Source organism: Sylvia atricapilla, chromosome 25 (assembly GCF_009819655.1).
Source record: "Sylvia atricapilla isolate bSylAtr1 chromosome 25, bSylAtr1.pri, whole genome shotgun sequence".
Classification (NCBI taxonomy): Eukaryota; Metazoa; Chordata; class Aves; order Passeriformes; family Sylviidae; genus Sylvia; species Sylvia atricapilla.
The window spans coordinates 1964317-1991864 of record NC_089164.1 but is presented as its reverse complement, the minus strand read 5'-3'; the positions used below and the strand labels follow the sequence as shown (position 1 = coordinate 1991864).

Sequence of the window (27548 nt, the reverse complement as noted above, 5' to 3'; positions counted from 1 at the left end):
ATTCCACCCCAAAATCCTCCCACCAAAAAAATTCCACAGGGAAATTCCCCCCCCAAAAAAAAAAACCCATCAGGGAATTGTCCGGGATGGGGGCACAAGAAAATCTCGGGAACTGCAAACACAGATTGGGCTTTATCCAGGTTTATTATTTCCACACCTCCCTGCACCATCCCGAGGGCCATTCCCGCTTTTCCAGAGGTTTTTCCCAAGGGCCATTCCCACTTTTCCAGAGAATTTTCCCAAGGGCCATTCCCACTTTTCCAGAGGTTTTTCCCAAGGGTTATTCCCACTTTTCCAGAGGTTTTCCCAAGGGCTATTCCCACTTTTCCAGAGGTTTTTCCCCTCCCGGGGTCGATGCTGTCGGTGCTGCCTCAGGGATGGGGCTTTGGAAAAAGGGTGGGAATTCTTGGCACGAGCAGCTGGATTGGGATGGGTCAGGTGGGAATGGCAGGAGAAAGGATGGATCCATAAAAAATCCAGTTTGGAACGGCAGAGAGAGTTTGGATCCATAAAAAAAAGCCATTTAGGAATGCCAGGAGAGGTTGGATCCATCCCCATCCTGCCGGCACATCCCCCACAAAGGAACAAAAAAAAAAAAAGCCTTTTTTTGGTTTTCTTTCTTTCTTTTTTTTTTTTTCCTCCATAAAAAGCTCCTGAATCCATTTATTGCACAAAGAAAGGGAAAAAAACAAACAGACAAACAACAAAAAAAAATCCCACTAAACCCATCCTCGGCCACGGGCAGCCGGAATTTCAGCCAAGGAATTCCAGGGAGAATCCTCACGGAGCCACCAAGGGGCATTCCCTGCTCCAGATCAGCCCAATTCCACCCCAAAAATGCAGGAAGCAAACTGGGATTTCCAGGAATTTGGGAAAAGACAATCTTGCCCAGGATTCCCCCTCTTCCCCTATCCCCATTTATTTTATTTTATTTTATTTTAATTCTTTCCAAGCCAATTCCAGCCCTGGAGTGAAAGTGAGGAGAAGGAGGAAGGATCTTTTCTTCCCTCCAACTTGAAAAGCTGGAAAAACCTCGTTTTTTTTTAAAAACCATTCCTGTGCAGACTCAATTTAAAACTGCCACGACATTCCCAGGAATTCCAACAGCCCCAAATCCTGATTTAAAAGGGATTTTTTTTGGCACTTTCCCCCATGAGAAAAAAAAAAAAAAAAAAAAAAAAAAAAAAAGGATAATTTTAAGGACTTTTTTGTGCTGCTGCAGTGAGGAACAGAACGTGGGAGCAAGGGAAGGTTTCTCCAGCCACTCCAAGAAATTTAAGGAAGCAAAGGAGAAGGGAAAAAAAAAAAAAAAAGAGGAGGAAAAGGTGGGATTAGGGATCAATAGCTTATCCAGGTGGGGTTTTGTTTTTTTTTTTTTTTCAAGTCCCCCATAGAAAAAAACACGGAAGCTTTGCTCCTGTCCATGTAAACATTTCCAGCTCCTCGGAGCTTCCCAACACTTCCTTATCCTAAAGTTTTGTGCCTTTTTCCTTCCTCTCTTGGAATTGCTGCCCATGGCAGAGGGATGGTTTCTCCCGTGGGTTTGGGAAGGGATTTTCCCCCATCCCACGGATCGCTCACAAGGCTCCAGAGAGGAGGAGAGTTTGGGATTGGGAAATCCCCACCCCACCCCGTGAGTCCCAAAAAGGTGATTTTTTATTTTTTTTTTTCCATCCCCGGGCCGCACAATTCCATAGGGATGGCGGGCTGGGATTGGGATGGAGCTGTCAGCCCCTTTTCCTGAGCCCCCTCTGAGCTCCTCCCCGTCCCCCACCCTCGGGGCTGCCTCCACGGCACACGAGGGGTCGGAATTCCCAAATCCCGCCGCAATTCCCCGATCCTGCGCGCTCTTCCCGCTCAGGTGGAGTCATCCAGGCCTTTGCTGGGATGCTGGGAGGAGAGGCGGCAGAGCCTGTCCATGATTCCCTGGAGCATGGGCTGCACGATGCCCAGCAGCGGCCGCTGCGAGGAGTCGCCGTCCCAGCACGCTTCCATCAGCTGCCAGCATTCCTCGTCAAACACGGGCAGGCGCTCGGGGCGCACCCCTGCGGACACACCGGGATGGGCGGCTCTCCCGGGATTCTCCACAGCCCATACCCATTCCCGGGGTTTTCCATATCCCATATCCTCTCCCGGGATTCTCCATAGCCCCTACCCATTCCCAGGGTTTTCCAAATCTCGTATCCTAGCCCGGGGTTTTCCATATCCCATACCCTATCCCGGCATTTTCCATATCCCATACCCATTCCCAGGATTCTCCATGTCCCATATCCTTTCCTGGGACATTCCATACCCCATACCCTATCCCAGGGTCTTCTATATCTCGTATCCTATCCCAGGGTTTCCCATATCCCATATCCTTTCCCAGGATTTCCCATATCCTATCCCAGGGTTTCCCATATCCCATATCCTATCCCGGCATTTTCCATATCCCATATCCTATCCCAGGATTTCCCATATCCCATACCCATTCCCAGGGTCTTCCATATCTCATATCCTATCCCCGGGTTTTCCATATCCCATATCCTATCCCAGGATTGTCCATATCCCATACCTATTCCCAGGATTCTCCATATCCCATATCCTTTCCTGGGACTTTCCATACCCCATATCTTATCCCAGGGTTTTCCATATCCCATATCCTCTCCCAGGATTCCCCACATCCTATCCCAGGATTTTCCATATCCCATATCCTTTCCCAGGATTTCCCATATCCTATCCCAAGATTTTCCATATCCCATATCCTCTCCCAGGATTCCCCATATCCTATCCCAGGGTTTTCCATATCCCATATCCTATCCCAGCATTTTCTATATCCCATCCCAGGATTTCCCATATGCCAGGCTGGGCCAGGGGAGGCTCAGGGTGGAATTCCAGCAGGAATTTCCTCATGGAAAGGGCCTTGGAAGTGCCCAGGGAGGTTTGGAGGTGTCCCCTGGGGGTGGCACTGAGTGCTCAGGGCGGGGATCACACACAGCTCAGACTTGATCCTGGAAATCTTTTCCAGCTTCAAGGATCCTGGAATTTCTTTCACCTTTCACCTCTCCAGCACCAGATCCAAACTGGATTTTCCCAGCCCCTGAGGTGTTTCAGAGCTGAGCCAAGCCCAGTACCTCTCCTGACGTTGTTCCACAGGTGATCTTTGCTCGCACACCTCTCAAAGGCCTCGGGTAACTTCACGTGGCCCGAGCACAGGTACCAGAACAGGATCCCAAAGGCATAAACATCCACGGAATTGTCGTATTTCCCTGGGAAAAAACCATGTGGGATCAGCAGGGAGAAATCACTGGGAGCTGGGCAGGCTGAGAGGTGATGCCAGGCTCCCATCTCCCCAAATTTAAACCCTAATTCCATACCAGGAGAGGCAAAACTTGTGTGAAACCCAGGAATGCAGCAGGAGCTGGGATCGAGGTTAAGGTTTTATAAATTTATAAATTTAAGGTGTACCTGGAATTCCCAAAGTGAGCTCAGGTGTATTTTAAACAACCTGTAAGGCTCAGCTCTGTCAGAGCTTCTCATCCCAGAAATATCCCAGATATCCCCTAAATTCACACAAATGGAGATGCTTCCCTTGAATCCCAAACTTCTCCAAGCAGGAGCAGCTCTGACAGACCACAAGGATTTGGAGAAGTGAGATTTGGACTTCCAAGTGGTTCCAAAACTCGGGAAAAACCCTCGGAGCAGCTGCCAGAATTCCCAGCAAACCCCAACTCACTCCAAGGTAATAACAGCTTGGGAATGAATTCCTTACAGGGAATCCTTCCTGGAGTATTTCCCTGTGAAAACCAAGGATTTCCAGCTTCCTACTACTAATAATTTACCTTTCCTAATTGCAAAGGTGTTAATTGCTTCAGCAGAGCTGATCAACCCCATTATCTGCCAGGAGCAGCAATGAACACACAGGAAAAATCCATGACATACAGAAAGCAGGGAATTTTCTGGGGCTGGAAACAATCTCAGCAGCACCTGAGAGATGAATTCCAAGGAACTGCCTCCAGAATTCCCAGCAGGGCAGCGGATTCAGGGGGATCCTACCTGTGAAGAGCTCGGGAGCCATGTGGATGGGGGTGCCCACGATGCTGCCCGACATCATCGCCTCGGGTTTGCAGAAGCCCAAATCCGTGATCTTGGCCCGGTTCTTTTTGTCCAGCTGGGAGGGGAAAAAAAAGCCACAGCCAAGGCAGGTGAGCAGCTCGTTTCTGCCATAAAATATTGATTTATTTTGGTATTGATTCGCACCGAGCAGCTGGTTTTAACTCAGTTTCTCTGATTTTTTTTCTGGCTGCTCTTGGGTTTTTTCCCCGGAGGCATTGCTCGTCTCCCACACCAGGGGTGTGGTTGGTATTTCAGGGAGGCAGGAACTGGAAATCCTACTCATGGATTAAGCTGTCTGCACTCCAAAGGAATCATTCCCTGCTCCATTTGCCCCAGGCTTCCAGCCAGGAAAGGAGGCAGCAAAACCTCCCCGTGGCTGCCACCAGCACAAATATCCCGTGTGGAGAATGCTATTCCCTCACTAAAAGCTTCTTTTTCCCCATTAAAAAGGCTCTGGGATGAGGCAGAGGCAGGGATTTTTCCTCACCAGGACGTTTTTGAGTTTGATATCCCTGTGCACCAAGCCCTGGCTGTGCAGGTACCGGATCCCTTCCACCACATCCAAGGCAATCTGCAACCGTGGCTCCAACTCCAACCCAGCCTGAGGGGACAAACAAAAAGTGGATTTTAGCCCTAAAAGTGTTGCTTTGGCCTGCTCTTCTTTACCAAAACACTGAAAATTGAGTAAATCCAACATTTTTTTACAGATTAATGGGGATTTTTTTTTAATTAGAGGATCAGTTTTGGGTTGGAAGGGAAATTAAAGCTCATCCCATGGGCAGGGACACTTCCCACCAAACCAGGTTTAATCTGAGAGGAAATAATGGATTTTATGCCTAAAAGTTGCTTTGGCCTGCTCTTCTTTACCAAAACACTGAAAATTGAGTAAATCCAACATTTTTTTACAGATTAATGGGGATTTTTTAAATTAGAGAATCAGTTTTGGGTTGGAAGGCAGATTAAAACTCATCCCATGGGCAGGGACACTTCCCACCAAACCAGGTTGCTCCAAACTCTGTCCCAGCAATTCCAGTGACAAAACAAATAGAAAATAAGCAGAAAATGAGCGGATTTGGTACCTTCAGCCCCGTGTAGAGGTCCCTGTGCAGCCTCTCCATGATCAGCAGCACTGCAATGCTGGAGCCTCCCCCGTAGCCGTAGTCGATCACGGAGCCGTGCAGGTGCACCAGCCTCTCGTGGGACTGCAGGGACCTGCACAGGGTTCAGCACAAAAATCGGGGTCATTTTTGGTCCCTGGGTCCATGCAGAGGCCAGGAGCAGGTTCAGTACAGAAAATTTGGGTCATTTTTATCCCCTGTCCTCCAGCCCAGGCCAAGGGAAGAAGCCCCAGAGTCACTGCAAGGACCTGGAGCAGGTTCAGCACAAAAACTGGGATCATTTTTGGCCCCTGAGTCCCTGCAGAGGCCTGGAGCAGGTTCAGTACAGAAAATTTGGGTAATTTTTATCCCCTGTCCTTCAGCCCAGGCCAAGGAAAGAAGCTCCAGTGTCCCTGCAGAAGGTTCAGCACAGAAAATTTGGGTCATTTTTATTCCCTGTCCTCCAGCCCAGGCCAAGAGAAGAAGCCCCAGAGTCACTGCAAGGACCTGGAGCAGGTTCAGCACAAAAAACTGGGATCATTTTTGGCCCCTGAGTCCCTGCAGGGACCTGCACAGGGTTCAGCACAGAAAATTCGGGTCATTTTTGGCCCTTTCCTCCAGCCCAGACCAAGGGAAGAAGCTCCAGTGTCCCTGCAGAGGATTCAGCACAGAAAATCTGGATCAGTTTTGGCCCTTTCCTCCAGCCCAGGCCAAGGGAAGAAACCCCAGAGCTGCAGATTTAGCAAAAATCCCCAGCACAGCTCAGAGCAGCACAATCCTCAGCTGTCTGAGCCAATTAAACTCAAAGAAAAAAAGCCTTTTTAAAGGTTAGAGTCACACACAAAAAAAAAAACCATTCTTCTCTCAGCTGGCTGTGCCTGCAGCTGTTTACTGCAAACCAGCTGCTCTCTGCACTGCAGAGACATCCTGGGCTTTTTTGGGATTCAGGCAGGACAAGGAGTGGGGAAAGAGGGAGGATTCACCACCAGGAATCAGGAGAGGAGATTTGTTGGTTATTACGGTCTGTAAATTTGAATTTACTCTGATTTTGGACAGCACAAGCAGCAGAGAATCTGATTAAATCAGGAAGGAGCATCCCTGCCCAGGTTGGGACTGGCTGAGCATTCCAGGAGCTCCGATCCCAAATTCCTGCAGCAAACCTGGACGTGGCACTCTGAGCTGGGTGACAAAAGGGGACATCATCCACAGGCTGGGAGGGGCTTTTCCAGCCTCAACAATCCAGGGAAATCAATCAGCTCCTTGTGGAATGGGGCCAGCCCTCAGCATACAGACCTCATGTAGTGAAATTCCAGTGCCAGGTCGTTCCAGTGCTTCTCATCCGGAGGGACGACGGATTTGAGGGCGCAGGGGAAGTGTCCCCCCCAGGTGTCACACAGGTACACCACCCCGTACTGGCCTCGGCCCAGCTCCCTGCCCAGCCTGGGCTTCCCTGCAAGGCACAGATCCCCCAAATCAGCCCAAAATACACCTTTCCTTATTGCCCAGTTTGGGTTTCCCTGCAAGGCACAAATCCCTCAATTCAGCCCAAAATCCACCTTTCCTTCCTTTCCAGTTTGGGTTTCCCTCTGAGGCACAAATCCCTCCAATCAGCCCAAAATCCACCTTTCCTTCCTGCCCTCAAATCAGCCCCAAATCCACATTTTCCCCTCCTGCCTAATTTGGGTTTCCCTTTGAGGCACAAATCCCTCAATTCAGCCCCAAATCCACCTTTCCTTCCTGCCCAGTTTGGGTTTCCCTGCACTGCACAAATCCCTCAATTCAGCCCCAAATCCACATTTTCCCCTCCTGCCCAGTTTGGGTTTCCCTTTGAGGCACAAATCTCTCAAATCAGCCCCAACTCACACATCCTCCTCCTGCCCAGTTTGGGTTACTCTGCACTGCACAAATCCCCCAATTCAGCCCCAAATCCACCTTTCCCTCCTGCCCAGCTCGGGTTTCCCTGCAATGTCACCCTGATTTCTCAGCCTTCTGCTGCTGACATTTCCTACTGGAGCTCCCTCAGGCATTCCAACACAAACAAAGGCTGATGGTTTGTAAATCACACATTCCTTTCCGGGGAGAGGACAAATTGCTGGATTTCTGGGTTGACCAGTGGGGTCACAGAGGTGTTAACCTCATCCCCCAAACCCTGATCAAACTCCAAAGACTGCATTATAGCCGAGATCCCAAAAACAAACCTCCTCCTTTCTCCTTTTCCCAACCTGATGGTTGAGTGTGGTTTTTTCATGTCCACCCAGCGACAAAACACCTCTCAGGAGCCTCATTTTCTAGGTCACAAAAAGGCATTTCCCAGCTCCCATCCACAGGTTTCCTCCCCAAATCTGAACCAAGACACGTCCCCAGCCCGTGGTGGCTTTGGACACTCCCAGCAGGAATCTCACCGTGCAGCAGCACATCCTGCAGGGATCTGCTCTCCAGGGAGAGACGGGCCAGCCGAGGAGCGTGGTCCTTCCTCACCTTCAGCCACAGGTCCTCTGTCCTCTCCAGGCGGCCCGAGTGGCCGTCCTCCAGCTGCAAGGACAGCACACAGCTGCTCACCGGGGAGACACAGCTCCTGGTCTGCCTCCTGGAGACACCTCAGCAATCGTTCGTGGGCGTTTGAGACATTTCAGCAATCGTTTATGGGCGTTTGAGACAATTCATCAATTGTTTATGGGCGTTTGAGACATTTCATCAATTGTTTATGGGTGTTTCAGACATTTAATCAATTGTTTATGGGTGATTCAGACATTTAATCAATTGTTTATGGGTGTTTGATACATTAAAGAAATTGTTTATGGGTGTTCTATACATTTCATCAATTGTTTATGGGTGTTTGAGACAATTCATCAATTTTTTATGGGTGTTTGAGACATTTAATCAATTGTTTAGGGATGTTCTATACATTAAAGAAATTGTTTATGGGTGTTCTATACATTTAATCAATTGTTTATGGGCGTTTCAGACATTTAATCAATTGTTTAGGGATGTTCTATACATTAAAGAAATTGTTTATGGGTGTTCTATACATTTAATCGTTTATGGGCGTTTCAGACATTTAATCAATTGTTTATGGGCGTTTCAGACATTTAATCAATTGTTTAGGGGTGTTTGATACATTAAAGAAATTGTTTATGGGTGTTCTATACATTTCATCAATTGTTTATGGGTGTTTGAGACAATTCATCAATTGTTTATGGGTGTTTGAGACATTTAATCAATTGTTTAGGGATGTTTGATACATTAAAGAAATTGTTTATGGGTGTTCTATACATTTAATCAATCGTTTATGGGTGTTTCAGACATTTAATCAATTGTTTATGGGTGTTTGAGACAATTTATTGTTTAGGGATGTTAAATACATTAAAGATATTGTTTATGGGTGTTTTAGACATTTAATCAATCGTTTATGGGCGTTTCAGACATTTCATCAATTGCTCAGGGATGTTCTATACATTAAAGAAATTGTTTACAGGTTTTCTATACATTTCATCAATTATTTATGGGTGTTTCAGACATTAAATCACTTGTTTATGGATGTTCTATACATTAAAGAAATTGTTTATGAGTGCTTTAGACATGTAATTAATTGCTCATGGGTGTTTTAGACAATCAATTGTTTGGGATTTTTTAATACATTTATGAAATAGTTTGTGGGTGTTCTATACATTTAGCAAATTGTTTAGGGAGGTTTTTTTACATTTAATCAACTGTTTATGGGTGTTTCAGACATTTAATCAATCGTTTATGGGTGTTCTATACATTTAGTAAATTGTTTAGGGATGTTTTATACATTTATTAATCGTTTATGGGTGTTTTAGACATTTAATTTATTGTTTATAGATGTTCTATACATTAAAGAAATGGTTTATGGGTGCTTTAGACATTTCATCAATAATTTACAGATGTTTTATACAGTTATTAAATCGTTTATGGTTGATTTAGACATTTCATAAATCATTTATGGGTGTTTTAGACATTTCATCAATCGTTTATGGATGCTTTATACATTTAATCAATTGTTTTGGGACGTTCTGTACATTTAATAAACGCACAGCTGGAGTTTAGGGAGGTTGCAGCATCTTCACAAGTCTGGGGTAGAAATCCAGCCTTGAATGAAGGTTCACACCAGCTGTGGCAGCCTCCAGCTGTGCTGAGAGCACAAATGCTGCTTTTGGAGCTACAATTCCACCTTCCCAGCCCCAAGCCCAAATTCCTGGGCAGTTTTTTCTCTGTTTTTCCATCCCCAATTCCCCTTTCCCATCCCTGTCCCGAGCCCTGGGTCAGTTTTCTGCTGGATTTTCACCCCCAGTCCCCGTTACCCATCCCTGTCCCACCTCCTGGTCAGTTTTTTCCTGTTTTTCCATCCCCAGTCCCCCTAACCCATCCCTACCCCAAGCTCCTGGTCAGATTTTTTCTGGATTTTCATCCCCAATTCCCCTGGTCCCATCCCCACCTCGAGCCCCTGGGTCAGTTTTTTTGCTGTTTTTCACCCCCAATGCCCCTGGTCCCATCCCCACCTCAAGCCCCTGGTCAGCTTTTTTCTGGATTTTCATCCCAAATCCCCCTTTCCCATCCCCACCCCGAGCCCTGGGTCAGTTTTTTTGCTGTTTTTCCATCCCCAGTCCCCCTTTCCCATCCCTGTCCCAAGCCCCTGGTCAGTTTTTTTGCAGTTTTTCCATCCCCACCCCAATGCCCAGGTCCTCTCCCCCTGACCTGGCGCAGGGAGGCAGCGAAAGCCTCGTGGGAGCTGTTGAGGCGCGTGCGGAACTGGCTGCAGATGCTCTTGGCCAGTTTGGAGGCGCTGAGGCTCTCGATGGCATCCTGGGCCACTTTCCTCTTCCACTCGCCCGTGATGGCCGGGGGGCTGACCCAGGAGAGCCGCTGGATTATCTGGGAAAAGGGACCAGGAAAGGGCAGGGGGTTTGTTGGGTTTGCTCAGATCTCCCGGAGAAAAATCGGCAAATTCCTAAAGCAGATTCCTCGTCAGAGGAATCGCTGCAAAGTGGGCTAAAGGATCTTCTTAATTCATTCATTAATCATTTAATTGGTTAATTTTTATTCACAATGTGGGGAGTCCCTGGAGCAGAGATTCCTGCAGCAGATCCCTCGTCAGAGGAATCGCTGCAAAGTGGGCTAAAGAATCTTCTTGGTTCGTTAATTAATCGTTTAATTGGTTAATTCTTTACTCAGAGGGTGGGGAGGCCCTGGAGCAGAGAATCCTTCCTGCAGCAGATCCATAATGAGAGGAATCGCTGCAAAAGTGGGCTAAAGAATCTTCTTAATTAATTTTTAAATCATTTAATTCAATAGTTTTTACTCACAGAGTGGGGAGGCCCTGGAGGAGAGATTCCTTCCTGCAGCAGATCCCTCATGAGAGGAATTGCTGCAAAGTGGGCTAAACAATCTTTTTAATTCATTTTTAAATCATTAAAGAATCTTCTCAATTCATTTTTCAATCATTAAATTCATTAATTTTTACTCAGAGGGTGGGGACGCCCTGGAGCAGAGATTCCTGCAGCAGATCCATCATCAGAGGAATCGCTGCTAAGTGGGCTAAAGAATCTTCTTAATTCATTTTTAAATCATTAAAGAATCTTCTTAATTCATTTTTAGATCATTTAATTAGTTAATTTTTTACTCACTAGGTAGGGAGGCCCTGGAGCAGAGAATCCATCCCTGGAAGTGTCCAAGGGCTGAGGTTGGAGCACCCTGGGATTGTTCCATGGGGTGGGATGAGCTTCAAATCCTGCCCAACCCAGCCTGGAATTCTCTAATAGTTCATTTAGTAATATTTATTAAATAGTGGATTTAATTAGATTTATTAAATACTTAATTTATTTATATTTAATTTAATTATATCTACTAAATATTTAATTTCATGCTATTTATCAACTATTTCATTCAATTACGTCTATAAAAATTTTCATTTAATTATACTTATTGAATGTTTACTTTAATTACATTCATGGAATATTTAATTTAGTGATATTTATTAAATACTTAATTTAATGTTTACTAAATATCTAATTCTTGAAATTTATTAAATATTTAATCTAACGATGTTTATTAAATATTTGGCCTAATATTTATTAAATATCTATTTTAATATTATCAAACATTTTATTTCCTAATATCTATTAAATATATCATTACCTTTATTGACTATTTAATTTTATGACATTCACTAAATATTTATTTGAAAGGAAATACCGCTTTAGGGGGTTCTTCATGTTCTGGAGGAGTAAAGGAACAATTTGGAGCACTTGGAAATTCCTGGTTTTTTTGGAGGGAAATGAGCTTTATTTGGGCTGTGGGATTTTTCTTTGGGACAATTCACTCTTCTCCCCTCAGGTTTGGTTTTCATTTCTGGCTGTTAAAGTTTTAATCCGCCCGAAATTCCTGCTCTGAGCTGGAAATTCATTCCCTCCTCGGATAAATAAGCAAGAACACGACTTTTCCTCAAAACTCCTCGCAGCTGAGAGTGGGAACAAATCCCAGATTCCTCCTCCTCCTTCCCGGGATCCACACCACCATCCGGAATTCTGCGGTTTTTAATGAGGGCTGAGGCAAAGCCATTTAATTACTCACTAATTACAGGAAGTGCTGAGTGCAACACCTGGAATTTCCACACCTTGGCCCAGGAAAAAGCAGCTTCACAGGAGATTTTACCTCTTTTTTTTGGCCAATTTTTTTTTTGCCAATCTTTTTTTGCCACCTCACCCTGATTTTATTGTGCTCAATCCCCTCTGGGATGAGAATCCCAGCACAGTTTTTATTGGGAAATATTTGAAATTTAACCCCATTCCACCAGCCCAGGTTGCTCTAAGCTCCATCCAAACCTCACCCTGGGATTGTTAAATTTTTTTTGTTAATTTTTTTTTGTTAATTTTTTGTTGTTGTTAATTTTTTGTTGTTAATTTTTTTGTTGTTAATTTTTTTTGTTGTTAAATTTTTTTTGTTGTTAAATTTTTTTTTGTTGTTAATTTTTTTGTGTTGTTAATTTTTTTTGTTGCTAATTATTTTTTGTTGTTAATTTTTTTGTTGTTGTTAATTTTTTTGTTGTTGTTAATTTTTTTTGGTTTTTTTTTTTGCTGTTAATTTTTTTGTTGTTAATTTTTTTTGTTGTTAATTTTTTTTTGTTGTTAATTTTTTTTTTGTTGTTAATTTTTTTGTTGTTGTTAATTTTTTTTTGGTTTTTTTTTTGCTGTTAATTTTTTTTTTGTTAATTTTTTTTGTTGTTGTTAATTTTTTTTGTTGTTAATTTTTTTGTTGTTAATTTTTTTTTGTTGTTAATTCTTTTTTTGTTGTTAATTTTTTCCAAGCATGAACATCTCCAGGAATAAACTCCCAGCTCCCAGAGGGAATTCTGAGAGGATTCTTGGCTCCCAAAAATTCCCTTTTCCAAGGCTCTGTACCTGTTTGATCTGTTCCCAAAGCATCCTGGTGACCGTGGACCCCGAGTGGAACGTGACCTCCACGTGATAAGCTGCATTCAGGATCTGGGAAAAAAAGAGGGATAAAAATGGGAATTCTGCCAGCTAGGAACTCTGCTAGAACCTGTGGAAATGGGGAGAAAAAAAAAAAAAAGGGATATTCCATAAATCACTTGGTTAATTTGATTTACTGTGTTATCTCATGGGTGGTTCTAGGCCATAATTTGATTATTTTACACAGATTTAATAGATTTATTGTGTTATTTCCTGTGTGTTATCATAGTTTGATTATTTTACACAGATTTAAGAGATTTATTGTGTTATTTCCTGTGTGTTAACATAATTAGATTATTTTACACAGATTTCGGAGACAATCTGTTATCTCATGGGTGGTTCTAGGCTATAATTTGATTATTTTACACAGATTCAGGAGAGAATTGATTTATTGTGTCATCTCCTGTGTGTTATCACGATTTGATTAATTTACACAGATTTATGGTGTCATCTCCTGTGTGTTATCACAATTTGATTCTTTTACACAGATTTAACAGATTTATTGTGTTATTTCCTGTGTGTTATCATAGTTTGATTATTTTACAGAGACTGAGGACAGAATTGATTTATTGTGTCATCTCCTGTGTGTTATCATAATTTGATTATTTTACACAGATTTAACAGATTTATTGTGTCATCTCCTGTGCGTTTTCAGGCCGTAATTTGATTGTTTTATTCAGATTCAGGACAGGACAGAACTGATTTATTCTGTTACCTCCTGTATGTTATCATGATTTGATTCTTTTACACAGATTTAACAGATTTACTGTGTTATCTCCTGTGCGGTTTTTGGCCATAATTTGATTATTTTACACAGATTTAACAGACTTATTGTGTTATCTCCTGTGCGTTTTCAGGCCGTAATTTGATTGTTTTATTCAGATTCAGGACAGAACTGATTTATTGTGTTATCTCCTGTGTGTTATCAATAATTTGATTATTTTACACAGATTTAACAGATTTATTGTGTCATCTCCTGTGCGGTTTTTGGCCGTAATTTGATTTTTCCTGTCCCAGCACCCCACACTCCCTGAGCCGTGTCCCTGAGCCCCTCAGACCTGTTTGAGGTAATTGCTGGTGATGTGCACGGGGCCCTCCCTGGCCCTGTCCACAGTTCTAGGTGTTTTTAGGCTCTAATTTGATTATTTTATACAGACTTGGGAGATGATCTATTGTATTACGTCATGTGAGGATTTCGGCCATAATTTGATTATTTTACACAGATTCAGGACACAATCTCATGGGTGGTTCTAGGCCATAATTTGATTATTTTACACAGACTTGGGAGATGATCTATTGTATTACGCCATGTGTGGTTTTTGGCCGTAATTTGATTATTTCACACAGATTTATTGTGTTATTTCCTGCACGCTTTTTGGCCGTAATTTGATTTTTCCTGTCCCAGCACCCCACACTCCCGGAGCCGTGTCCCTGAGCCCCTCAGACCTGTTTGAGGTAATTGCTGGTGATGTGCACGGGGCCCTCCCTGGCCCTGTCCAGCCCCCGGGGCGGGTGCACGGAGCCCTCCCAGGACTCCTCCAGGCTCTTGAGGCACCTCTCCAGGGTCCCCACGAAACTCTCCCGGAGATAATCCACGGAGCTGATGAGTTTGTTGGCCACGGCCTGGTTGAGCCTGGAGATGATCAGCTCCTGGATCTGCTGGATGCAGCGTTTGATGTCCCTGGAGCTGACGGGCTCGCCGTTCTCGGGGATGATGATGTCTGCGGGGAAAAGGGATTTGGGATTTCGGATTTGGGATGTGGGATTTGGGTGGGAGAACGGATCCTGAGCAGCACAAACTGCTCTAAAGATTGTTTCACAAAAAAAAAAATGTTCTTCCTCCTATGATGCCACTGCTGCATTATTGTATATTTATCCAAGATTTATATTTATTGTGTATTTATCCGAGATACGTTATCATTTCTCCAAAATTATTGTTATTTTATCCCAGATTTATATTTATTCTATATTTATCCAAGATTTGTTCTCATTTCTCCAAAATGATTGTTAGTTTATCCCAGATTTATATTTATTCTGTATTTATCCAAGATTTGTTCTCATTTCTCCAGAATTATTGTTATTTTATCCAAGATTTATATTCATTGTATATTTATCCAAAATATATTATAATTTCTCCAAAATTATTATTATTATTTTATCCAAGATTTATATTTGTTGTGTATTTATCCGAGATTTGTTATCATTTCTCCAAAATTATTGTTATTTTATCCAAGATTTAAATTTATTGTATATTTATCCAAGATTTGTTCTCATTTCTCCAAAATCATTATTTTATCCAAGATGTTCGTGATTATTTTATCCAAGATGATGGTAATTTTGTCCCAAATTATAATGATTATTTGATCCAATGTGATAAACTATTATTTCATCCAAGATTATTATTTTATCCAAGATTATGAATTATTATTATTTTATCCTAGATTATAATTTCAAAAAATGATATATTTTATATAAAAATTATTTTATCCAAGATTATTAACACTATTTTATCCAAGATTATTATAATTTTATCCAACATGATCATAATTATTTTATCTGATATTATTATTTTATACACAACTATCACAAATTTATCCATGATTTATCACCATTTCATCCATGACTGTTTTATCCATGGTTATTAACTATTTTATCCATTATTATTGATTATTTTACCCACGATTGTGACCATTTTATCCAGAATTATTTTATCCATGATTATTACCATTTTAGCCACAATTAAAACCATTTTACACGCGATTATTTTATCCATATTTTTTACTATTTTACCCACAATTTTTACTATTTTATCCACAATTATGACCACTTTATCCACAATTTTTACTATTTTTTCCTCAATTATGACCACTTTATCCACAATTTTTACTATTTTTTCCTCAATTATGACCACTTTACTCACCATCATTTTCTCCAAGACCACCACCCCTTCCTCCAACACAACAGGAACAACCCACACCGATTTCCCATTCCAGCTCCCACCCTGCACACCCCAAACCCCCCAAACCCCTTTCCCATGTTTCCACACCCCACAATCAGCACGGACACAGCTCCAGGGTGGGAGGGACCCAACAAAAATTGGGATGAGAACTTCTAAAGTCCTGCCACATCCATCTTTTCTCCAAGATCCAAGATTAAAACACTTTCCCCATGTTTCCACCCCCGTGATCAGTTCCTCCAGGATGGGAGGAACTCAACAAAACCTGGGATCAGAGCTTCCCAAAGGGATGCAGCTCCATCCCCGTGCCCACAGGAGCAGTGCCAGGGGCTGGAGCAGGAGCTCCATCCGGGATCCATGGTTAAAACCTTTCCCAAGGTCCTCCCAAACCCATCTTTTCTCCAAGATCCATGGCTAAAACACCATTCTTGTGTTTCCACACCCCACAATCAGCACGGACACTGCTCCAGGGTGGGAGGAACCCAAGAAAACTTGGCATCAGAATTTCCCAAGGGGATGCAGCACCAGGAGCAGTGCCAGGGGCTGGAGCAGGAGCTCCGTGCTGGATCTGTGACTAAAACACCTTTCCCACGTTTCCACACCCCATGATCAATATGGACATGGTTCTAGAGTGTGAAGAACTCAACAAAAAATGGGAACAGAACTTCCCAAGGGGATGCAGCACCAGGAGCAGTGGCTGGAGCAGGAGCTTCATGTTGGATCCATCCCATTAAAACACTTTTCCTAGGGTGCTCCCAGATCCATCTTTTCCCCAGGAGTGTGCTTAGAACACCTCCCCTGTGATTCCACCCCCGTGATCAGCACGGACACGGTTCCAGGGTGGGAAGAACTCAACAAAAAGTGGGATCAGAACTTCCCAAAAGGGATGCAGCACCAGGAGCAGGAGCTCCGTGCTGGATCTGTGGCTAAAACACCTTTCCCAGGTTTCCACACCCCATGATCAGTATGGACATGGATCTAGAGTGGGAGGAACTCAACAAAAACGTGGGATCAGAACTTCCCAAGGGGATGCAGCACCAGGAGCAGGAACTCCATCCCAAATCCGTGCCGGCACCCAAACCCCTCAAAGAAGACAACACCCCACCTCTGAACTCCATGCTGGCAGCATCCTCCAGCAGCTCCTCCTTCATGCTGCCCAGCGTGTCCACGATCATCTCCTTCATCTCCTCCTGCTTGCGGTTGGCGATGCCCATCAGGGACTCGTAGAGCTCGTTCTCCTTCCTGCGCGTGTACTCCAGGCGCTTGGGCGTGATCTGCAGGTCCCGCTGCATGTCGAACGCCTGGTTGATGAAGATGTTGAGGCAGCGCCCGTGCACCTCGCTCAGCCTCGTGGCCAGCTCCACCAGGTGCTTCTGCAGCACCTGCCTGCAAAAGGAGCTCAGCAGACGCAGTTTGTCCAGGTGCTCCACCAGCACGGAAGAGCCGGGAACGCCGCAGCCGCACGGGCTGGAAGGGCTCAGGTATCCCAGATCCAGCAGCTGCTGGTGGAGAGGGGATTTGTCCTTGGAGGGGGTTTTGGGGGTTTTGTCCTCGCTGCCGGGCTCGGGGACTCGCAGGAAGAAGATGGGGAGGGAGAATTTGTCCTTGATTTCTCGGAGTTCTGCCTGGTCCCACGGGGACAGCTGGGGCTCGCTGATGGCAAAGGTGACAACGGGCAGCACTTGGTTCACAAACTCGGCCAGGGTGGCCTCAGCTGGCTGGAAACCCCGGCATGGAGCCACCACGATGTCCACTTCCTGGGACAAATGGAAAAAAAGACAAGGTTTGGAGAGGTTTTCCCATGTTTTGGAGAGGTTTTCCCATGGAAAAATGCCCTGGAATTCATTCACACACAAAAAAATGGAATTGTTCAAAGTCTCACTTGCAAGGCTGATCTCTAACTCCAAATTCCTTATTTTGGACCAAACCCTTGGAATTTTAGGACAAAGCTTAGGACAGGTATCCCAGGAAACAGCCAGCACAGGAATTTTTTGAACTGGGCTGTGGCAGTGCCACCCCGACTTCTCTACAGACCAGGGCAGGGAACATTTGGCAATTAATTTATGAGGGCTGTAAATGTCACCTCCCACGTGCCAGGGACAGTGGCAGTGCCACCCCAAGCTCCCCATGGATGAGAGACAACAGCAGTGCCACCCCAAACTCCCCATGGACAAGGGACAGTGGCAGTGCCACCCCAAGCTCCCCATGGATGAGAGACAACAGCAGTGCCACCCCAAACTCCCCATGGACAAGGGACAGTGGCAGTGCCACCCCAAACTCCCCATGGACGAGGGACAGTGGCAGTGTCACTTCAAGCTCACCACAGATCAAAGACAATGGCAGTGCCACCCCAAACTCCCCATGGATGAGGGACAGTGGCAGTGCCACCCCAAACTCCCTAAAGACCAGGGACAGTGGCAGTGCCACCCCAAATCCCCCATGGGTGAGGGACAGTGGCAGTGCCACCCCAAGCTCCCCACAGCCCAGGGACAGTGGCAGTGCCACCCCAAGCTCCCCACGCCCCTCAGCAGCGCCCGGCTCAGTGCCACCCTCACCTTGAGCAGCGGGTGTGGCAGCACCACCTCCAGCTCCGCCACCGTCTGCGCGGGATCCTGGGCGTCCCCGGGCACCTGCAGGTCCTGCTCGGGGATGGTGTCCCAGTGGCCGCTGTGAGCTGCCAGCGCCTGCACCAGCTCGTAGTGCCCGGGCAGCGCCAGGCTCAGCCGCGTCCGCGCCCCGTGAGCCAGCCGCACCCGGCGCCGCCGGCACCGCTCCCGGGGGTCGGCCCTGGGGACAGCCCCGGGGACAGCCACCAGCTCCCGGGGGTCGGCCCTGGGGACAGCCACCAGCTCCCGGGGGTCAGCCCCAGGGACGGGGAGCTGCTCATCGGTGTCAGCCCCAGGGACAAGGAGCAGCTCCTCAGTGCCAGCTGCAGGGATGGGCAGCGGCTCCTCAGTGTCACCCTCAGGTGTGGGCAGCCGCTCCTCGGTGTCACCCCTGGGGACGGGCAGCATCTCCTCGGTGTCACCCCCGGGGATGGGCTCCTCGGTGTCACCCCTGGGGACGGGCAGCAGCTCATCAGTGTCACCACCGGGTGTGGGCAGCATCTCTTCAGTGTCACTCCTGGGGACGGGCAGCATCTCCTCGGTGTCACCCCTGGGGACGGGCAGCAGCTCCTCGGTGTCACCTCCAGGGACAGGCAGCAGCTCGGTGGTGTCACCCCTGGGGACGGGCTCCCCGGTGTCCCCCCCGGGGACGGGCAGCAGCTCCTGGCCCAGCAGGGCGTTCAGCAGGCGGCCCTTGGCCCCGCAGCTCTGGCCCAGGATCAGCAGGCACGGCCGCCAGCTCACCGAGCGCTGCAGCTGCTCCTCCTCGTGCGGCGGGAACGAGACCGGGCTGTGCCCTGCAACGGGACACGGGGCTGCGGTCACCCCCGAGGGGAAAACGGGACTCTGCAGCCCACAGCCCGGCGGAATGGATGGGGAATCCGGCCTCTGGATGGGGAATTCTGCTGTGCCGATGGTCGGGGCCAGGGCAGGGTGATGGGAACGGGGGCAGGAAAAGAATTCGTTATTGGTACAGAATCCCAGAACCACAGGACACCAGGATCAACCACAGGACACCAGGATCAATCACAGGACGCCAGGATCAATCACAGGACGCCAGGATCAATCACAGGACGCCAGGATCAATCACAGGACGCCAGGATCAACCACAGGACGCCAGGATCAACCACAGGACGCCAGGATCAATCACAGGATCAGTCACAGAATTCCAGGATGCCAGAATCACAGAATCAATCCCAGAATTGCAAAATCCCAGGATTAATCACAGAACCCCAGAACTCCAAAACCACAGAATCCCCGGATCCCAGAATCAACCACAAAATCAGTCACGGAATCAATCACAGAACCCCAGGATCCCAAAATCCCGGGATCTCAGGATCAATCACAGAATCAACCACAGAACCCCAAAACCACGGAATCCCAGAACCACAGGATCAATCACAGAACCCCAAAACCCCAAACCCATGGAATCCCAGAATCCCAGGATGAACTGGGTTGGAAAAGCCCTTTGGGATCACCGAGCCCAACCCACGACCCAAAACCTCCCCACCAACTAAACCCCAGCCCTGAGGGCCACGTCCAGGCTTTTTTTAAACCTTGTGGGACAGGGTGGGATTGCTGGCCAAGAGTTGGGTTTGGAGGAGCCCCTTCCAACCCAGGATATTCCAGGATTCTGTTTCCTTGGAAAGAATCTACCCAGAGCCCAGCAGCAGCTTCATGGAAAGCCCTAAAAATCAAAATAAAACGGTTTTCAGTCAAAACACCCAAAGGCTTCACTCTGCCACGGGCTGGAACAGCTTCTCCGTGCTCCAGGAGGCCCTGTGGGTTATGAAGGAAACTTCCCAAGCTTTTGGGGTCATTCCCAAGCTTTCAAGGCCATTCCCAAGGTTTTGGGGTCATTCCCAAGGTTTTGGGGTCATTCCCAAGGTTTCAGGGCTCAGCTGTACAGAACGTTCCCGTTCCATGTCAGAAATAAATTCCAACCACGGCTCGGTGACAGCTCCAGCCACACTCAAACCCACCCAGCGCATCCCAAAGGTGTCACTGCACCAAAAATCCAGGATTAGGGACATGTGAGAAAGCAGGAAATCCTCCCAGGGGAAAGGGAAAGCAGGAAAATTTCCCACAGGAGGAGCAGCGATTCCCAGAGCCAAACCCCAATCCTCCGGGAAGTGGCAGAATTCCAGCAGCCAGGGAAGGGGTGAGCCCCAGGGAAGGCACTTTGCCGGCAGCCAGAAGGTTCTGGAACAGCCTCCAACCCTACAAGCTTCCCTAGAGTGGACAGACATCCCTCAGACCCCACAAACATCCCACAAATGTCCCTCAGACCAAATAAATCTTCCCTCAGAGCCCACAAACATCCCTCAGACCCCATAAATGTCCCACAAACATCCCTCAGACCCCATAAATGTCCCACAAACATCCCTCAGACCCCACAAACGTCCCACAAATGTCCCTCAGACCCCATAAATGTCCCTCAGGGCACACAGACTTCCCTCTGACCCCACAAGCATCCCACAGACGTCCCCCAGACCCCGCAGACGTCCCTCCCTTGCCACCCTGACCACAAACAAATGCTCTCCCCGAGCTGGCAGAGCTCTCCAGGGCTGGGTTTGGGGAGGAGAAAAGGGAATTTCCCAACATCTGTGTCTCCTCCTCGCTGTCCTCAGCCTCCTCAGCCATCTCTGCAGCACCAGGGATGCAGAATCCCCAGGTCAGTGGGATGGAACAACTCCCTGCCCTCACCTGGCTGAGCTGGTTTCAGGCTCAGGGATGAGTTTAGCTCTTGTTTTCTTGTTTAAAAAAGCCCTAAAACCCAGCTTTTTGGAAAGAGCTAAATTGGGTGTTAGCCTCGTGCACGGCAGCGGGATGACTCAGACAGCCCCCAAAAAAACACGGACACAAACAAATCCCTGATCTGCTGCGCTTCAGGAACACAGAAATTCCAGGGCACACGGCCCAGGGGTGAAATTAAATGGGAAATTGAGCTGCCAATCCCTAAAAATACCTGATTTTGGAGCTACAAACCACCAGAATTGCTCTGGTCCCAGAAGGAACAGCAGGGATTTTACAGGGAAGGTGCTGCTAAAATTCTTTTTTCATGAGTCATGTTCTGGCAGCCCAAATTGTCAGGAAAACAAGATCCTCCCCTCCGCCAGGATCCTCCTCACACGCCAAAACCCGATTAAAGAGACCCCAGAGCACATCCTGCTCCTCACTCTGACAGCTTAATCGCTCCAGTTTAATTAAAATCAGCCAAATTTGGAGCATTTTGTGTAGTTTTAGACTAGTTTAAAGCTGCTTTAAAACCCCGTCCCCAAGGTTTGCCTTCCCCTCAAACCTTCCAGCTGGGAATAGGATTTTGGAGGAGTTTTTCCATCCCAAACCTAAGGAAAAACCTTCTTGATGGCTCAGCACTGCACCTCTGCCCCACAGAACCCCAATTCTGAACCCCAACCCCGAGTTTGGGAATTGGTTTCAGGGAAGAATCTCTCCTTGAAGTGTGATTTTTGGGGATTGTTTTCCAAACGAGCCTTTCAAAGAGCCACATCAAGTGACCCAAGGGCTGGAAGCTGACCAGGAGCTCACAAAAGATAAGGATCTGGGAAAAATCCCACAAATGGCACATTTGAGCCTTCATCTGCAGGATGAAGGGTGGCTTTGATCTGGGGACGTTCCTTGGAGCTTCTCCTGGGATTCAGGCTCCGGAGGATGAAAAAAGCAATTCAGGGAGGGCTGCACAGGCAGAGCCTTTTCCCTGCTGAGCTCTCTGAAGGATAGAGGCAGCAGAGCTCCCTCTCCTTATTCCAGGCAGGCTCGGAATTTGTGGATCCTCACCCAGCAAAAATATCCCCGAAAAAACGCAGCAGCTGAAGTGGAATTCCTGAAGGATTGTTTTATGTGGATGGAGAAGGAGAATCCTGGGATGGTTTGGGTTGGACCTTAAAGCTCATCCTGTTCCTCTGCCACTCAGGGACACTCTCACTATCCCAGGGTGATCCAGCCTGGCTTGGGACACTCCCAGGGATGGTGCAGCCACGGATTCTTTGGGAATTCCATCCCAGGGCCTCCACACTGTCACAGAGAGGAATTTCTTCCTATATCCCATCTAAACCTTCGGTCCTTTAGCTGGAGGCCATTCCCTTTATCCATGTGAAAATTCCCTTTCCAGCCTTCCTGGAGCTCCTTTGGATCCTGGGAGACTTCTCCTGAGGTCCTGCCAAATCCATCTTTCCTCCAGGATTTGTGGTGGAAACACCTCCCCTGTGTTTCCACACTCCATAATCAGCACAGACATGGATCCAGGATGGGAGGAACTCAACAAAACCTGGGATCAGAGCTTCCCAAAGGGATGCAGCTCCATCCCCGTGCCCACAGGAGCAGTGCCAGGGGCTGGAGCAGGAGCTCCATCCGGGATCCATGGTTAAAACCTTTCCCAAGGTCCTCCCAAACCCATCTTTTCTCCAAGATCCATGGCTAAAACACCTTTCCCGTGTTTCCACACCTCATGATCAGTATGGACACTGCTCCAGGGTGGGAGGGACTCAACAAAACCTGGGATCAGAACTTCCCAAGGGGATGCAGCACCAGGAGCAGTGGCTGGAGCAGGAGCTCCATCCCAGATCCCTTGTTAAAACACCCTTCCCATGTTTCCACACCCCACAATCAGCACGGACACAGCTCCAGGGTGAAAGGAGCCCAACAAAACCAGGGATCAGAACTTCCCAAGGGGATGCAGCACCAGGAGCAGGAGCTCCGTGCAGGATCCATCCCACGTGATCCATCCCAACCCTCAGACCCGTGGGGCATTCCCGGGGCCGGCGCATCCCATGAATTCCCCGGGATGAAAGGAGGCCTGTCCAGGGAACAAGGGCAGCTCTCACCAGGATTCCTGCCCAAATCCACTCAAAGCTCCGCACAGCAACCTCAGCTGGGACTTATGGGATTAACTCATCCCTTTTCCTGCACTTTGATGGCCTCTCTAGGCTTTATTCCCTTTTCCAGAGCCTCTTTTTGCCAGGATTGAGGGGTTTTCCAAGGATTCTGGACAGGAGGCTTGGAGCACCACAAGATTTAATCTCAGCATATTTGTATTAACTGACTGTGGGACTCTCACGTGTGAGATTGGATGAGGTTAAAGGTCCTTTCCAACCCAAACCAGTCTGGAATTGTAAATAAACCCACTTTTGCTTCCACGTCAGCACAGAGGTGTTGATTCCAGGAGGAAAAAAAAATCTCCAATTAATTCCAATTTCAGCTGTTCCAGGGTTAATTCCAGGAGGAAAAATAAAAATAAATCTCCAATTAATTCCCATTTCAGCAGCTCCAAAGGCTGCAGAGCCAAATTCCATCCTCTGAAGCTCTTTGGGAAATCCTCCTTCCATCAGCCTGAGGAGTTATTCCACAAATCCCATCCCAACCACCTCTGCACTGCTCTTAAATCCAACTTTTTACCCCCAAAAGGAGCCCTGGTCTTTAGGGGATCACTGTGATATCAGCAGAGCTCACATTTGAACAGGATAAACCCCTCAATGAGCACAAAAACCACCTCCAAACCCTCTGGATAACTCCTTAAAAATTACCTTTATTACTGGAAGCTGAGTCCCAGCAAACAGCATTAGGGAAACCTCCAATTGCTGCCCAACACTGGGAGGATTCTCTCAAAAATTCCTAAAATAAGGCAAGAGAAACCTCCAAACCCTCAGTTTTCCGGGTCAGATTGCTCCAATTACCACAGGCACAGCACAAAGAAAACAACCTCAAGGAGCAGAAAACAAATCAATTTTTTTTTTTTTTTAATATCTTTACCTATTTTATGCTGCGGGTGCCTAACACAGGTTTTGTTTTCACAGCTCCCCAAGAACCCAAAAGCCTCAGGATTGGGGGAAAACATTCCCCAAAGGGCAATCTGGACATCCATATGAATAACTGGAAAATAATTCCAGTCAATCTGTTTGTTGTACCTCGGTGATATTTTTTTTTTTTGGGGGGAAGGAAAGATTTTTTTTCTTTTTTTGGCCGGAATTCCAGGATCACACAAATTCCCAGGCTGCCTGCAAGGAGGAGAGGGAGCTCTGGGGAAGAGCCAGGATTTTGCTGACTCCCTGGGAGAGGCAGGCAGAGCAAACATCACTTTCCCTTCCCTCACAAACAGCCCCTGGATCCTGGAGTAACCTCGGAGTAACCCCGGAGTAACAACCTGGGTGTTGCGGCTGCAGGCAGGGAAAGTGGGGAAATAAAAGGATTTATCCTTTTGTCATCTCCTTGATTTTATTTGATTTTGATTTTATTATCTCGTTGAAGCACCACCTTGAGCTCCCCTGAGGGGCTCAGGGGCTCCTACTCAGCAGATCCTCAGCAGATCCTCAGCCCTGGCTGTGTCTGGAAGCGGATCCAAAGGGAATTTCCCTCCCTGTGCTGTCACAATCCCTCCTGCAGGTGCCTCCAGAGCAAACCCTCTGCACCTGCCTGGATTCCAACAAATCCACGCTTGTTTCCCAGGTTTATTTCCCCACTCCAGCCCCGGGAATTGTGTCCTGTCCTCTCCACTCCACTGCTCAGTTCCTCCCTCTGGGCTGCACAAGCCCTTGGACAAAATTCCTCGATTTTAGTGCCACCTCAAGGGCAGGTTTTGGGGGAAAAGTCAAGGAAAACTGAGCTCCTTAAACCTCCTGACACCTAAAAAGGACAAAATCCACTATCCCAGGTCGATCCCAGCCTGGCTTTGGGGACTTCCAGGGCTTGGGCAGTCCCAGATTCTCTGGGAATTCCATCCTAGCCCCTCCCCAGTCTCCAAGGGAAGGATTTATTCCCAAAATCTTACCTAAACCAGCCCATGGAATTCTGGAATGGTTTGGGTTGGAAGGGATCATCCAATCCCAGGGGCAGGGACATCTCCCACTATCTCAAGGTACCATTTAATCCATTTTTTTATCTGTTTTATCAAATTTTTATCCATTTTATCCACTATCCAACCTGGCCTGGGACACTCTCAGGGATGGGGCAGCCACAGCTCCTCTGGGAATTCCATCCCAGCCCCTCCTCACCCTTCCAGGGAAGGATTTATTCCCAAAATCCCATCTATCCCTGCCCTCTGGCAGAGGGAAGCCATTCCCTTTCCAACCTTTGGAAAAAAAAAATCCATTTTTTCTTGTCAGCTCCTTCAGCTCACCCCAAATCCTTCTCTTCTCCAGGCAGAACAACCCCAAATCCCAATCCCAAACCCCACAGCAATCACCTGTCCTGGCCCTGCCCCTTCCCAAAAATCTCATTCCCGGTCTGGTGAGAGGGGCAGCAGCCACTTCCCCAAACCCCAGAGCATTCCCAAAACCTTTCCAGCACAAGGGACCACAAGGGCAAAATGACCCCCAAATCAGCCCCAAAATCATTTTTTTTTATACACAAACAGAAAAATTAAATACTTCAAACACAAAACCACGAACTGGAACACAAGAGAAGCAGGGATAATAATCCAGGACAAGAATCCTGGACAAGAGAGATGACTCAGGAGGCACCGGGGGATGAATGAAGAAGATCTTTTATGGACGTTTCACGTCACACCAAAGCCCTCTCACGGGACAGTCTTATGGAAACGCCATGAGGAGAGGTGCCACCCGCAGCTCTGTTTGTCAACAGCGGCACAGGACCAGAGAGCCCTGAACGGTGACACCATTCCCAGGGAACTCCGGGATAAAACAGGGAATGCCGGCCCTTCATCCCACCCTCTCCTCTTGCTCTCTCCGTGTGTGGCTGGAGCTGCAGGTGGGGCTCAGGGAGAGGGTTCTCATTATAAAATCATGGAAGGGACGCGCAGGGATCATGGATCTATGATCAGACATCCCAAAAATCCCAACCTGTGCATCCCTGGGAGAGATGTCCGAACGCTCCCGGAGCTCTGCGGCTGTGCCCATCCCCTGGGGAGCCTGCTCAGTGCCCCACCATCCTCCGGGAAAAGAATATTTCCCTTATATCCATCCTAAATCCCCCTCTGCGCTCCTCCCTTCACCCCACAAAGCCTCTCACACCCCAAGCCCCGTAACCCCCATTACAGCCCGCACAAATCACCGCATAACAACACTCACCAGCCTCCCAGACACACCTTAACCACAAGACATTCCCCGTTTACCCTCATAAATCTCTCATCCTCCCACCCCCGGCCCCGGTTCCCGGTCCCCGCCCCGCTCTCACCGCCGTCCCCGGGACCCCCATCCCCGGCCGAGGGGGAGCCGTCACCGCCAGGCGCCGAGGCGAAGGGATGTCCCTGCGAGAACTTGACGTCGCGGAAGAACCTTTTTGTCTCTCGCAGGTTGTGCTGCAGCCTGGCCAAGTGCCGGTTGTAGTGGCCGAAGGAGCGGCAGAGCTCCCGCACGGCCCCGCCGGGACCCCGCCATGACGGGGCCCCCTCGCCCTCCATGTCCTCCGGGTCCGCCGCGCTATCCCCTCCCCAGCGCGGGCAGCTCTCGGGCCCTGCCAGGCTGCCGCCGTCCCTCGGGGAACCTCCCCGAGGATTTCCTCGCTTCCCGGACCCCCCCCACCCCCCGCCCCTCCCGTTTCCCCCGACCCCCGCGGCCGCCGCCTCCTCCCGAGGGGAAGCGCCTCCACCGGCCGCGCTGCGTGTGCGCGGAACGTTTGTCGGCGCGCCGCAGGGCAAAGGGGGAGGAGGCCGGGCGCACCCCGCGCGCGAGGCACGCTGGGAGATGTAGTTTATTGATGTTTTAAGGGTAGTTTGTTATGCCGGCCCGCGCGGGGGACGCCGGGAGCTGTAGTCTGCTGTGCCACAAAGCCTCATGGAAATTGTAGTCTCTGGAAGCGCGGCCGCCGACCTCTCTCCGCGGCCTCCGCGCACCCCCGTGGGGGACGGGAAAAAACACTCCAGAAAAAGAGAACGGCCATAAAATGATGTATTTTAAAAGGGGAAGTAAAAGGGGAAGGCCGAACGCCGCCCGCTGCTCCCCCATCCCGCGCTGCGCGGAGCGCCTCGGCAGGAGGCGGCGCGCCCGTCTCCAGCTCCGCTCCGCCTCTGCGAATCACCAGCGGCGGCCCCGCCCTCCGCGCGTTCTCATTGGTTCATTCCACCCACCAACTCCGCCCCCCGCGCACCCTCCGCCAATCAGCGCGCGAAGCCTCTCCTCCTTCATTCTTCCATTGGTCGGAGGAGCTGTCCGTCAGGCGCGGCGGCGGCGGCGATGCCGGTGCCGGCGGCGGGCGCGGAGCCGCCGCGGCGCGGAGCCGCCGCCCGGCCCGGGCTCGGCGGGGCGGGCGGGCCGGGGCAGCGCAGCCCGCGGGCCCCTCAGCGGCCGCCGGGGCGCCGCCCGCCGCCGCCGCCGCGGCCCTAAGGGGCCCC

At 48.3% G+C, this 27548-nt stretch overlaps 2 protein-coding genes across 2 annotated transcripts in view; one reads left to right on the top strand and one right to left on the bottom strand.

Annotated features, from left to right (window-relative positions):
• The window catches only part of CNTN2 (contactin 2), a 141761-nt gene that overhangs the window by 43214 nt on the left and 70999 nt on the right, over positions 1–27548 (top strand). The window lies entirely within an intron of this gene.
• Positions 126–26714, bottom strand: DSTYK (dual serine/threonine and tyrosine protein kinase). The gene is made up of 13 exons (XM_066335595.1): positions 26393–26714; positions 18194–19041; positions 16744–17395; positions 14129–14403; positions 12611–12694; positions 9909–10085; positions 7595–7724; positions 6486–6642; positions 5175–5307; positions 4583–4696; positions 4036–4150; positions 3114–3248; positions 126–2045 (listed from the first exon to the last, which is right to left on the bottom strand). Exons 1-13 carry the CDS (start codon positions 26616–26618, stop codon positions 1858–1860), a joined length of 3234 nt encoding a protein of 1077 aa, XP_066191692.1. The 5' UTR covers positions 26619–26714; the 3' UTR covers positions 126–1857.

Bases quoted from the DNA above. Each gene is read 5' to 3' on its own strand.
- DSTYK (XM_066335595.1), bottom strand. From the start codon at position 26,618: ATGGAGGGCGAGGGGGCCCCGTCATGGCGGGGTCCCGGCGGGGCCGTG. The intron at 17,396-18,193 runs GTGAGGGTGGCA...CATTTGTCCCAG, and splicing joins TGCCACACCCGCTGCTCAAG to GAAGTGGACATCGTGGTGGC. The intron at 10,086-12,610 runs GTACAGAGCCTT...CCCTTTTCCCAG, and splicing joins TTTGGGAACAGATCAAACAG to ATAATCCAGCGGCTCTCCTG.